Source organism: Plectropomus leopardus, chromosome 9 (assembly GCF_026936395.1).
Source record: "Plectropomus leopardus strain MGB_pleo_1.0 chromosome 9, ASM2693639v1, whole genome shotgun sequence".
NCBI lineage: Eukaryota > Metazoa > Chordata > Actinopteri > Perciformes > Serranidae > Plectropomus > Plectropomus leopardus.
The window spans coordinates 25,477,563-25,491,535 of NC_142184.1; the positions used below are offsets into that span (position 1 = coordinate 25,477,563).

A 13,973-nucleotide genomic window follows, 5' to 3' on the forward strand; every position below is an offset into this window, starting at 1 on the left:
AAGGTATCTATTTCGTTATCCAACAAAAGTGTAAACAATCTGGCGTTTCTGGCCTGTTCTCTGGGCAATTTTGTGTTTCTCAATCCGTGTGCAAGCTTCGACTTCTTGGATTACCATCATTATGAGTTTAAGGGAGGGAATTAATTAATTAATTATATTGTATTATTAATTATTTAACAAAAAAAAAGTTATAAACTAATTTGAGATGTTATGATGCAACGTCAGAAAAGGGATAAATGAAATCCTCCTCCCCATTTCTGACCATATCAATACTTTTGAAAGACTATTTTAAGTGAATTTAATACCAATTAAGGCCTTATTTTTGTATTAGTGCATTCAATGCCTTTTAAGATTTTGTAAGCATCTGCAGGAACTCTAACTCTGTGGGTGTGAAGTCCTGCCGTGCCATGTATCACTAAATCCTGACACATGTTAAAACCGGTAGATATAATGTGTATTATGAATAAAGTAGTGCTGAAATTAGCGTCAAATGTTTTCACTTGTGAAGCTGTCTGAAGAAAATATTTTAAAGTCGGTGGTAAAGAAATGTTTTGTGTATGCAGCTCCTTACTTCTCCCAGGCAGGGCACAGCTGACGGCTCGGTCACAGATGGCAGCATCACTGGGTTGAATATCTAAGTAAGGTTTGCGGCCCATTCCCATGAACACCCTCTCCTGCATACGTAGCTCTGGAACATGTAGTATAGTCTTGTTTTTTTTTTTTTAAACTGTACAACACTTTGTAAATTGTACTCTGATACCAGAGCTTTATGAATAAGATATGTTGATGTGTTTTTGCTCTTTATACCTCTACTGTGAGTGGCCTGATCCCACAGAATCCTCTCCAGGTCAGTGGTCCAGGCTTTCTTCACCTCCATGCTGGAGGCTTTCAGGGTGTAAGTGTCCTCACTTTTTCTGCGGCGGAACCAAATCTCAAAACACAAGCCGTTCACACTTGAGTTGTGGGTCATCCCGATATCACATGTCTGAGAGAGAAAAGACAAAGAAATACCGAGATATTACACTGATGGAAACGTTGATGTTTCAGCCTCACTAGGAAGCTTTGCATTAAAACTACTGGAAAACACCCATGAATTAGTCATCATGACAGAAGAGAAGGTATTAAGCTTAGGTTTCACCAACAAGGATCAACTTTTGAACCTGATTAAATCCTGGTTTAAGTTTGAATTCTGTTGCACCAAACTTTAAAACTAGCTTCAGTGTGAGAACAATCAAATTGAAATCTCTCTTTAGATCTTAGTTTAGTTTTTACGCTAAACCTAAATTAAATGTTGTTCTGTTGCACCAAAACTTTAAAACTCAATTTAAACTGTGATCTAGATTTAATGTTAAAACTACAGTTGGGGAGTATAACTTACACAACGGCTGCCTTTTTGAGATAAATCAATTAAAACTGAAATTGTTCTGGGGCTAAACAGGAAGATAGGGCCAACTGTCATCATGAGTCAGCGCCCTTTAAAAAGTTAACACCCTTCACCTCTCTTTTATTTACTAGGTGCCAACAGCATGCTGATTATGTGTGTATTTATTAATTTATTTCAAAATGTGTTTATTAATTTAATTTTTATACGATGCTCGTCTCTATTTACTACACTCAGTTTAAATTCTGTTTAAATAAATAAACTTGGATTTATCACACTGAAAGTAATTTAGTAATTTTTGGTGGTACAACAGAGCTCTTATTAATTTCATATCTGGATTTACTCATTTTAAACCCAGTTTTACTAAACTCTGCTTAGAGCTAATCTTAGGTTAAACTAACCCTTGTTGGTGCAACCCAGCCCAATAGTGGATGGGCTCCAATGGGTTTTGATCAACAAGGATGTGTGCAGACCTTGAATGACTGCTTGTAGACATAAACATCGTTGCCAATATCTGTCCTCTTGGTCTTGCTGAAAAGAATGAGGTCTTCAAAGAGAAAGATGCGGCGGACACATTTCTTCTTCCTAAAGAAAACTGTGAACTCGTCCTGGCGAATCAGCTGGCCCTGCTCTTTTAAATTCACCTGAGGGAGCAGAGAAAGAAAATAAGACTATCATAAGTTAATTTAACGACTGCGCATTACTGCTTTATATCTTATCTGTCATTTTAATATCTCACGTCACAATCCTGGATGGCATCCATGGTGAGCAAATCATTGCCGTGTCGCATCTGAAACCGAACCAGGTCCGCAGCAGCTTGGATCTCAGCCCTCTCCCGCTCCCTCTCACTGCTCGTTAAATCAGGCAAGTATGAACCTGCGCCACACACACTTTGCGCGCACACACTTGATGCGAGCAGTGTATCCTGGATCAAGTCCTTAGGCCTGTATGAGCCAGCCAGAGCGAGCATGTCCTGCAGCAGGAGGCTGTACTTGCTGATCCTCTGGATGGGCCTCAGCAGGTAGGATGAAAGGTCCATCATGTCCCCCAGCTCCTGCTGCTTCTTCTGTGAGGGAAAACAAAGTGGGACTATTAAGTCCTACAAAGGACCAAGACACACAGACTTTGTTTGTTGTTGATGTTTTTGCTTCTTTTTGTAGTCGTTCTGCATCTTTATGAGGTTAAGTATGTCTCTTGGTCTTTTGTGTTGTAATGATGTAACTTGGTGTCGCTTTGAGGATTTGCTTTTCTTCTTGGTTGTTTTATGTCTCTTTGCAGGCATTTTATGTCTCCTTGTGGTTGCTTTGTGTTTCTGAGTCAACATGCTGTATCTCTTTGCTGTTCTTTTGCCCGTTTCTGTCGTTATTTTTCCTTTGCATTTCTTTGTGGTCATTTTGAGTCTCTTCCTGATCGATACATGTTAATTTGAGTGACATTTTGCAGGCCAGGAGGGCCCCTGACACTTTGGGCCCCTGGGCCTGTGCCTGGAAGGCCTGTTCAGTAATGCATCCTTGCTTACACTGCCAGGGTGATGGGTTGAATGACTGCTACAGTCATCAAAGTTGATAATGTGACATGGAACCTACTCAAATAAAAAACTACAGTTCAGGCGTGATTTACAAAAATGAAATGTCCTAAAATGCGAACATCTGAGGAAGATGAAGCTGGTGTAATTTAAACAAAACAGGAAAGGGATGTGAAAAATCTGCTTTAGACTATTTCAAATGGGAAATTCTTGCATTTTATGTTCGGTTAAGACAACTGACCTTGAAGATGTCATGGCGACGGTGCAGAATCAGGGCGTCTGACAGAGGTTTGTTTTTGCTGTACAGAGCGTACAGGCCAAAACTTTCACTCTGTGAAAAGAACCCAAGTTCAGCCCGATTAGAAAATTACTACATTAATATGCCAACTTTAACTCTCAGGAGCCACATACATCTGCAATAGTAACACATTAATAATCTATCACAAACATTTGACTGAAATCTTGCTACTGTGCATGTCCACTTCTGCACATTTCAAGAAGTTAGGTGGGGTTATTCTGTATATCACCATCAAATAAATCAGTTAAAAGATACATTTCTTAATTAATTGTACTTGTACGGTAATAATAAAAATAGAGAAAAAAAACAATCAGATAATGATTCATAAACAAAATCAATTAAATTTCAAACATTACAAAAATATTATACTTTATAAACAACTATATCCTTTACAGGTGTACAGTTACTACTCACATGTCTGAGGAAGCAGCGTGCCACCATGGCGGGCTCCCTCTGGCAGGCCTCCAACTCTGGCAGGAAATAGTGGCTGTGGAAGTCATAAAGCTTCTCCAGGTTGCCGAAGATGACACCTCGCTTGCCCCTGAGGTCCTGGGGGACGTCTGGTCTGTCCAGCAGGGGGAGGTAGTGGGTCAAAATGTAGCCCAGTGAGCGGACGTACTCCCTCTCTGTGAAGACCAGCTCCTCCAGGACACGCTGCAGCCTCCTGCGAACACACACAGAACAAATATCTACTAACTTTACACACAGACTTGTCACCTACACCTACACTACAATAAATAAATGCATTTCAGTAATATGTTATATGTTATATGTTATATTTATTTATGGATTTCTCCGCATATTTACAAACCAAGTAATAAAAGGAAAGTTCTTTGTTGATGTTTTTAAACCAGTTCTGTGTACTGGGACTCTGTGTGCTAAGTCACACACAGGGTTAGGCAATGTGGAGAAAATCGAAAATTACAATATTTATGGGATACCGACATTGTCACAATGTTGTAGGTCTGACCCCTGGTGCTTTCAAAAAATATTTGCTTAAATTAATCAAGAATTTTCTCAGTTTTTGGATACTTTGTTTACCGTGGAGGAATGCATGCGAAACAACTTTTTTTTCCCACAAAATCAATTTAACACAGGGTGAGTATTTTATATACAGATGATCATTTCTTCAGGTAAAGTATTCCTTAAAAAGGCTCAAGTTGTTATTAGGAGCCAAAAATGTGACTGAATATCCAAACCTACGACTTAGCCCATTAACTTTTTAACCCGATACATGGTTCTCATTTATAGCAGTCACTCTGTGTCGGTGAGGCCTGTTCAGTAATCCATCAAGTTGAGAGCAAGTAAAAAAAGAGAAACGAAGAAAAAACAGTACCTTTCGTACTTCATTGGAAGCTTAGAGACAGAAAAGAGTGCATGAAATCTCATTAACTCACAAAATTAGAAAAAATAAAGGCATGTTATTTGTCTCACAGAATATTACCTTGCAAAGAAAATGATAGTTTGGATCTTTTTTTTCAATAATTAATGCAAGCGAATTTTACCCACGTGATAAACTTACAGGGCATTGCTGGCACTTTCCTGCGGACTTGCCAAACAAAGGGCCCCCTCATATCTCCCGATGGGCAGGCTGGAGTGTTTGCAGCATAAACTCCCGTTACCCCCTGCAGCGCCCCGGTCACTCATACAGGAGTCCTCTGAGCAGAAGCTCCCGTGGCGGGAGATCTGGAACTTTTGGGCTTCCTGGAGGATCCGACAAGACGGCTGACCATGATGGGAGCAGGAGGACGGGGATCGAACCCGCTGCTCTGGAGGAGTGGATGATCCCGCCGTCGCTGCTGCTGTGGTGCACGAGTCCTGGCTCACAGACCGCAGTCCAAGACTTCGTCCCCATGGAAACCACTGGCAGCCAACAGTGTGGGACTGAGACAGAGCAGCGGCGTCTCTCTCACTTCTCGTTCTGCTTGTCTGTCTCCTCCTTGACTCTCTTTCTGACCTCCTTGCTGACCTATTATGTGATACAAAGTCACCAGTGGTGGAAGAAGCCATCAGTTCCTTTACTTAAGTAAAAGCACTAATAGCACACTTTAAAAATACTCTGTTATGAGTTCATTAAAAGTAAAACTAAGCAAGTATAATTGGGAACATGTAATAAAAATATTAAAAGTAAAAGTACCCAATGCAGAAAAATCTAAAAACAAAAAGATAAAAAACAGCACACACCAAAAATTATTTTTAAAAAATAGAAAAAACACACTAAAAACAAATATAAAAAGTATAGAAAATACACACTAAAACCTCAAAATTACAAAAAATAACAGAAACACATTCCAAAACTCAAAATGATAAAAAAAAAAAAAATTGAAGGCAACAAAACCAAAACTCAATACTATTAATAGAAAACTAGTATATATTTTATTTTAAGCTATCAGATAAATGTAGTGAAGTAAAAAGTACAATATTTTCCTCTGAAATGTGGTAGAATAAAAGTATAAATTGACATGAAAACAAATAGTCAAGTAAAGTACAAGTACCTCAAATTTGTACTTAAGTACAGTACTCGGGGTAAATATAATTAGTTATATTCTACCACTGAGATAAAGACTGAACATCATAGAACTTCAGTGAACAGCAGTGTTTCAGGACTGTTTGGAAATGGCAATGAAACCAAAAATTCTAACTACTAAATCATATTTGAGTGCGATGAATACACCAAAAAAATACCTGTGCGGTGACTGAGGAGTGACCTTTGACCCCTGGTTGGTTCCAGCATCACTGTGATCCTCAGGTTTAACAATGATGTTACAGCAGGCTACAGTCGTTGAGTTAGTGTTGTTGGTGCCCAGGACTGGCCTTCTCTTCCCTAAATCCACCGCTCCCGACACAATGCCCTCCCACTGTGGGTGCCGAGGCCCTGGCGTTGACTGCACCACCAGACTCTGGCCCCCACGGGACGGAGTCTGAACGTTCACCACATCGACATAATGACATTCACACCAGCTGCTTGAATTTGGTTGTTGATGTATGACCTCCTCCACCTCCTGCATCCTCTCCTGAAGCTGCTGCCTCGCCTCCTGGCATCTCAGCCAGGCTACGTTCCACACCTGCATCCCCCTGGAGCCCCTCAGGGCTCCAGCCTGGGCTTTCACCTCCTGAAATCTCTCTGGGGTGAACTGGAGGAACCTGTCTTGGAAAGTCTGGAGGGTCGAAGTGTCATTGCCTGGCAGTAAAACACGGGTGGTGGTTGGTTCTGAGGCATGGGCTGTACTGGTATCAGCTGTGGATGCAGTGCTCGGTATAGACTCTTGATTTTGGTATTGTATTGGCTGAGTGTTTGTTTGATTGGCAGATGAAGTCTGGTCATGGTCCTGCACTGTGTGGAGACTGGACTGACTCTGGTCTAGGTACTCAATGCATTCACTGGCCAGAGCTGTAGCCTGTTTGGAGATTACAGAGGTTGTCTTTGATTATGCAAAAGAACAAAAGTGCATGTTCTCATTTACTTGTTATTCTCAGGCAGAAGCAGTGTAACCTGACACAAATGTTACGCAGTGAGATTGTATTTATGCTGAAAACTACTCAGGGAAAGGTATAAAAGCGCTACAGATGTGATTGCTTTTTGGCCAGTTCTTGACTGCATGTTGTGTAGTTTAAAGGGTTACTTCAACCACAAAATGACTTTTTATAAATCAGTAAGTCGTGCTACATTACCTTGAATTTGTGAAGAAAACCTTTTCTCACATGCTTCCATGGAATATGGCAAACATATTGATTTATTGGTTGATTTGGGGCCGCATCTAGCAATAGCAAAACTATATCAAAATGTTCATTTACCAACTCTCACAACTCTTGTACTCGTGCAATACAATCTAAGTCTCATTTATTTAGTTGTATGCTTAGTACTTCCCAGGTACACACACTTATTCTAAAACTGTAATACTTGTGTTTAGGAAGAAGTAAGCATACGACTGAATAACTGAGACCTGAGGATTATACTGCATGAATTGTTTAAGAGTTTTGTAAGCAGATGTTGATAAAGTTTTGCTGTTGTTTAATGTGGTCGCCAATCAATAAATCACCGTAGTTCACCTTATTCTGTGGAGTCATGCAAGAAAAATAAAGCTTTCTTCATGCATTCAAGTTAACTAAATATGACTAATTGTTACATAAATGGTCATTCTCAGGGTGAAGTATTCCTTTAAAAATTCGTCAGGTCTTTGCATGTACAGTAAAAAAAAAAAAAGAAAAACACATCATGAAGACATAAGGTGACATTTTCATGACTGCTGGAGTGCTGCCTTCTTCCCTAAACATCTTTTGGGTAAAATAAAAATCATCTGCATATAAAAATGTCTCCTTTGAACATGACAAACAGTTATTTTAAGACATTTAGTTTCTATGAAAAAGCAAAAGTGCATGAGCGTATATGAATGTATACAATTAATCTCTTTCCAAAGTAACGAAAATGAAAGTCATTTTTGAAGAGAAAAGAGCATTATATATTATATATTATATATATATATATATATATATATATTATATTATATATTATTTTTTTATGACTGATCCAAAACAACAAAAACGTGGTCTACTCTGTGCTAATAGTCTCTGAAAAAGTATTTGATAAAACACTTCAATTATTTAATTAATTTAACACAGAATTACTGATTTAAGAATGTTTTCACATTTAAAAGTATTTGAAAAAGCTGCTCAGTTACATTAGCGTGTGATTAGTTAATTACGGCTCTGCATCAGGATGTTCAGTTGTTAAAGTAGTAGTTCTACATTCATATACCGTGGCTATATAATTGCATTCCTTCCAAGAATTATATTTGGGATGTATTTGTGGGTTTGGGTCCAAAACTGGTCTCAATAAATGTTTTCTCCAGGGTAAGAGCATGAGCTGCTTATTGATCATTTATACTTAATCACAGAATCACATATCTTCCACCAACCTGCTCACAAAAGTCACACACGTTGACCATGATCTGCAGCTCCCTGCCGCATGCCTCTGCCTTGCACAGAAAGTCCTCTAGGCCTGACTTGAAGGCGCAGACTAGTGTCCCGAACGCCTCCGTCTCCGGGTAGGAGAGCCCGCTCTGCTGGAGTTGCTCTGCCTCCGACACCAACGTCATGGCGTGGTGCCTTCGGTCCTGCGGGATGAGGGAGAATGATGGATTCAGACAGGTGGACAGACAGAGACACACAAATGGAGCCACAAGGAGACGTAGACTCACATTAGCCTCAATAAGGAAACCGGTGAAGCTGTTGAGAATCTGCTCCATTCTGTCTCCAGAGTCCTCGACTGATTCAGCCTCCAGCAGGTGGCGCTCTCCCTCTACACTGAACCACTGTTGCGTCTGAAGGAAAGATGTAAAACAATATTGTGTAAGTTCTAATCTAATGGTAATTGTCTTATTGCCTTTTATCAGTTTAGCTGTATGTATATCGGCCCTTGTTGTACTTTCTGTATATTGCTTTAGAGAGTTAGTGGGTGGGAGTACTGTGCGCATCTTTTTTTTTCACTCACCTATGGGTTTCTCTTTTTTATAGTGCATGTTTTAAAGAAGTGAGTTGCCATACGAAAGCAAATCTGCCCTTTTCTCTCAGTTAAAAATATAATTGATGAAGTTCTTTATCACTCACGTGACTCAGGTGCTAGTGAAAGAACAAATGCCAACCCAGAACTAAGCAACTTATGCATCAGTACCGTAAAAAATGTGGTACAGTATGCAGTGACATAAAACTAAGGCAAAAAAATACATCTTATTCCACACGTCATGTCAGTCTTTCTTGAAATTAATAAATTGTATCACTTTGTGTTCCCTGATTTACATGAGAAAATCTATTGAAACAAAATATTTAATTTTCCATTAAAATGCAAAACTCAGAAATTCAATGAATGGCATTTGATCCGCTCATCAATAAACCTACGAGATGAATTGTTCATGAAGTCAAGAACTAATATATTCTTTGGTCCCTTAGGATCATAACTGCACTTAACAAAAAACTCTGATATTTTTCAACCTGGACCCTTTTTTCTCATGTTTTTGTGTCTAAGTGTTGAATAGAGACAACAATGAGAGAAAGCGATGGTGAGTGGTGGTGGTTTGTAGCCCCCAGCCAATAGCAGCATGAGGTTGGGACTCCATGGGACTATGGAAACGTAGCAAGTAGCCGTCTCACTCAACTGCAGGTCTGTGTGTCTGTTTGATCGAGGGCGAGGTTAAGTCACACACGAGCATGAGCTTCAATTGAAGTCCCACAAAATCGAGCAAAGCAGCACCTTCCTGCAGGGTTGTGCGGAGCTTTGGTTGTGTTCATTTGTGCTTTAGAAAATAACATTTTATCTTCCAATTCACTACTTTGCTCTGGTTAACACCGCTCGCTCTCCTCTTTCACTCTCTAGCTTGCTTGACCACAGGGGGGGGGCAAGTTTGAATGTTGTGTTTGCAAACAGTAAACACATACACGACACAAAACCATGGAAAATAGGGGGGCAGGTTGAAAATTCCTTGAACAAACTTCATGTTATTTGAAAGTGAGTTGCATTTATCTGAACATCTGTAGGCTGATTTGATGGCCTGCTATCATATTGCACCTGGATGAAGTGTCCCTCCAGCTCTCTGATTTGCAGCAGATATTCAAGGTGTTCGAGTGACACGTTGGACCTCTGTACGAGGACGTGGGCCTGCTCCTCTACATGATTGTACAGGCTGGTCACTGAGTCAACCGCATCACTACATGTGGGAGAAAGAAACATCAAAGGCTTAAGAAAAATACAGAACATATACAAAATAATAACTGGTGTTCTTGAAGATATTAAAAGAGGATTAAGCAACATATAAACCTAACTATAAATGTTTAAATAACAAACACTAACTGGGAAAAACTGGCTTAAGAAAGCTAAGAGTGGTACAGAAACACTGACTCTCACTTTTGCTTTTCAGCTTTTGGACAAAATTAGATGTTGAGTGTTATGACTACATTTTGATCTAAAAATACCAAAAATATGATGGTGTATCCCCAAGTTTGTGACACCTGAGGGACAGTAGGTTACAGTTGGAATATTTGTTTTTGTCTTGTGTATCTGTATCTATATCTGGTTGTTATTAGGAGATGTTTTCATGTTTAATGATGACTGAATTATTATAGACCCTACGACATTATGGTATGGTGGACACTTATTAATCTGCTCCTGTGAAGCTTGGATGTGCACCGGTGCAAGCCACCCTGTGTACAGAATAATGTTAACTGTTGTATGCTTCTGTGTCATATTGTTTGTGCTTTTATGTGTTTCCTATGTTTTTAGGCTTGCTGCAAGGCACTTTGCCCTCTGGGACAAATAATAAAATTGAATTGAATGGAAATCACCTCCTATCAAATAATGCGCCTGAAAGCTTACTGCAGCTGCACAATAATAATTTTAGCCAGTAGTTTTTGGTGTGGTGATTTGCAAGAACATGTCTGGTGGTTTATTTTCCTGCAGCTAGAATATTTTATCACAGGGTATCAGGGGTCATGTAAATAAGCTCACTCCCCAAAAGAGTGCAATACTTAGGTTGATATGTATGTGTAAATGTAGCAGGTGAGAGCAGGAGTTTACCTGAGGTTTTCATAGTGGGGGTATTTGAGATCACTCTCCTTCCTCAGCCTCGCCAGGATGGCCCCACCCTCCCTCTGCAGGCTGACCAATCGGCTGTCCTCCAGTACATTCCTCATCAGAGTCCTCTGGTCCACCATGCACTGCTGCACAGTCTGTTTGACAAAAAGACATTTTAAGATTTGCAAGGAAACTTCTTCAATTCAACATTTTTGACACAGGCCGTTTTTCATATGCATTCACCAAAACTTAAACAGAAGTTTTTATCCTCATAACACACACTGCATGTACTGTATTATCAGTGATAATGGAGTTACATAACTGAGAATGAACCCAGCCATTCAGGTCCAAAAAAGCATTAATGTACCTGCACAGTGTCTGTCCTCTGGGGCTCCTCTAACTTGCTGATGGCTCTCAGGAGAAGGCTGGATGCCTCATGAAGGTCAGACACAAATGGGAAGAGTTTCTAAAAAATGAAAGATGTGGACCCGAGTAAATCATGAGTAATGAAGAGATAACTAGAGCGCTGCCTGACAAGAGAGAAAACAGACAGAGAGGACTGTCTCACCTGGTGCAGCTCGATCCAGTCACAGTGGCTGTGAGACAGTGTGCCGTCCAGCCGGGAGCTCAGCTGACTCACCTCCACCAGCTTCAACAAGGCTTTCATGGATGTCACCACTTCAGTCTGCTTTAAGGCAACAAGTGTCAAAGTAACAGCATGTTCTCACAGCTGCAGAATGAACAGGGATATTCTTACAACATTATTCGCTGTTTAACCTCCTCTGTCCTTTACTAAACATATATATATTTTCCCAGCAATGTTGTTTATTAACTCTGTATCCTTTTATTTAACATATAGTGTGATGAAATAAACTCAAACCATAAAATTGCACTAACTTGTTTTCTGAGATGATGACTCTTTTTTACAGATTTTTCATTAAATCTGTTTTAATTTTGTAAAATTGCTTGTTTTGGAAATCTAAATCTGTCCAAAGAGAATGAACTTGGAAGTTATGTTCAGATATTTAACCGGATAAGTGACTCAAAATGTCCCTAGCATAAATCCTCTGGAGGCAGTAAATGTCAAATTTTCATGGTAATCCATGTGTCATTATTGGGATATATTTTGTGTGGACCAAAGTGATGCACACAAACTGACTCATTAACTGACATCGCCATCGCTGTAGCCACGCTGCTAGTATGGCTAAAAACACGCCCTCATCAAAGAGATCATTAAAGTTTATGGCCCACTCTGACAGGTTACCTTTTCCGGGAAACCAAACTGACTTATTCCTCCATCTGCAGTGGCTAATAATAAAGGCTGCAAAGAATGAAAAAGCTGACCTGGATGCCGGGACACCTCTCTGGCCGAAGGCTGCTCTCCTTGTCCACCAGCAGCACGAAACTGTTTACTGCTTGAGGAGTCTGCTCCTGCAATAGTTTAAAACACACACACACACACACACACACACACACACACAAAACCAAATTAACTACATTGGTGCATCTTTGATTTGCATCTTTAATGATCATCACAAATAAATCAGAGTACATTTAAACAGTCAAAAACATATGGCCATCAAAGGAGATGAATTTATTTTACATTTTGGAACTGATACCAGCACTAGAAAACTGTATATTAGAAAACTGCATATTGTCTGTAAACAGCAGCACTCCAGACAAGAATAAACAACAACAGCAAAGTGTGATCTGCTGAAGTTTCTGGGCTTCTTACCTGAAGAGTCATCAAGGCCTTATAGAGCTGTGGCTGAGGATTTGTCTTCCTTGAATCACAAATGAGTGTCATCCCAGCCTCTCTGATTTCTCTCCTAGATACAGAGATAAAAACAGCAAATCAGAACAAAACAATGACAACAAAAAAAAGTTAAAAAAAAAAAACCACCCTTCCAGCGCACTTTAAATTTATGGGGTTTTTTTTGTTTCAAGTCTGATAAAAATATTTCTCAGTCCATTCATTGATTTACTGGCTTATGAAGGTTACCTGGTGATAGTGCGGAAGTAGAGCAGCATCTGGAAGAGCTCCTGGCTTGTTAGTGCTGAACTCCACCCCGGATGGTGTCCATAGATCTCGACTATTACTCTGCCCGTCCGGTCTCTGCCACCTGAAGGGGTTAGAGGGTCCTTAAGGAGAACTATGTCCAACATGAAAGACTTCATTCTAATAAAAAAGGTAATATTATACAGTATGTAGGTGACTCTGGCACCTCCAGTCTTGTTAGGTTGTTTACAGTACTGTGATCTCTTTTTAAGAAGACCAAATGGCTAAAAAAAAATGTGCAACTACAGCAAAGGTTGCATGGACAAATAACCTGTATTGCTAACCCAGCGTTTCTGACTTTTTTTTTCAGTAAAGCACCTCCTCTGAAATATTATTTCAGCCAAATACTCCCTGACCCTATCCCTATCATCCCTATCATCATATAAAAACACTAAGACTGTAAGACTGCATTGTAGTTGCATTGAACAACTTTTGTTCTTTATTGAAAAATAAAGAACAAAAGGCAAAGAAGGGAGACAGAACGAGTTACAGCTAAACATAGTAAATGGGTGAGTTTTACCACCATTTCAGGAAAAAAGTAAATGTTCAAGACAAGAGAAAAGACAATAGGCATAATCGGCCCTATTAAAAAACAACAATCATTGTTCTCACAGGCTCTCTTTGTAACTTTTCTGTGACACACATTTAAATGTAATCTCTCTCTGCTTTTAGGCAAGCTATTAATGACAAATTTAATAAGGGCTGGGCGATTATTTAGATTTTAATTTCAATTTCGATTTTGGATTCCCTTGATTTTCAAAACAAGATAATCGAGATAAAACGATTATGTGCGGCATAATGAGTCAAACAACGTTGCTCTCATTTTGTCTTTTATTTTGTAAATCAAGCGTGAGCTTTCCACATGCTCTGCCCATCCCACCAAAGTCCAGACAGAAGTTCAGCTCGGGTTGAAAACAGAGTTACTGCACACTGACTCTCTGGCTGTTTCGAGACTTCGACGTCTCGCGCGTGCAGCGACAGAGAGAGCATGAGCGACAACAAGCACGCACGTCGTGGCCGCACCACAAAGCTTTCATTGTTTTTCAGTTCATTTGTAAGCCTATTAAAAACTAGAGCTCATTCAGTGTTAAAAAATAAACACGAGAGTTAATGTTCAATTACTGCATGATGTACTAAAGGCCAAAG

General features: G+C 39.7%; 1 protein-coding gene across 6 annotated transcripts in view; it reads right to left on the minus strand.

Annotated features, from left to right (window-relative positions):
- Positions 1-13,973, minus strand: part of LOC121947331 (pleckstrin homology domain-containing family G member 4B-like) — a 38,211-nt gene that overhangs the window by 8,222 nt on the left and 16,016 nt on the right. For 5 of the 6 annotated variants that reach the window (XM_088082350.1, XM_088082349.1, XM_088082351.1 and 2 more), the window contains 17 exons: positions 12,771-12,891; positions 12,504-12,597; positions 12,113-12,199; positions 11,337-11,456; positions 11,136-11,234; positions 10,772-10,923; positions 9,767-9,905; positions 8,403-8,525; positions 8,121-8,318; positions 5,890-6,602; positions 4,727-5,173; positions 3,619-3,868; positions 3,148-3,237; positions 2,121-2,447; positions 1,855-2,025; positions 808-985; positions 572-688 (listed from right to left, as the gene is read on the minus strand). In XM_088082350.1, the coding sequence (XP_087938476.1) occupies positions 572-688; positions 808-985; positions 1,855-2,025; positions 2,121-2,447; positions 3,148-3,237; positions 3,619-3,868; positions 4,727-5,173; positions 5,890-6,602; positions 8,121-8,318; positions 8,403-8,525; positions 9,767-9,905; positions 10,772-10,923; positions 11,136-11,234; positions 11,337-11,456; positions 12,113-12,199; positions 12,504-12,597; positions 12,771-12,891 (3,426 nt within the window). The remainder of the gene's footprint in view (positions 1-571; positions 689-807; positions 986-1,854; positions 2,026-2,120; positions 2,448-3,147; positions 3,238-3,618; positions 3,869-4,726; positions 5,174-5,889; positions 6,603-8,120; positions 8,319-8,402; positions 8,526-9,766; positions 9,906-10,771; positions 10,924-11,135; positions 11,235-11,336; positions 11,457-12,112; positions 12,200-12,503; positions 12,598-12,770; positions 12,892-13,973) is intronic. The other variant, XM_042492332.2, reaches the window with a different exon arrangement.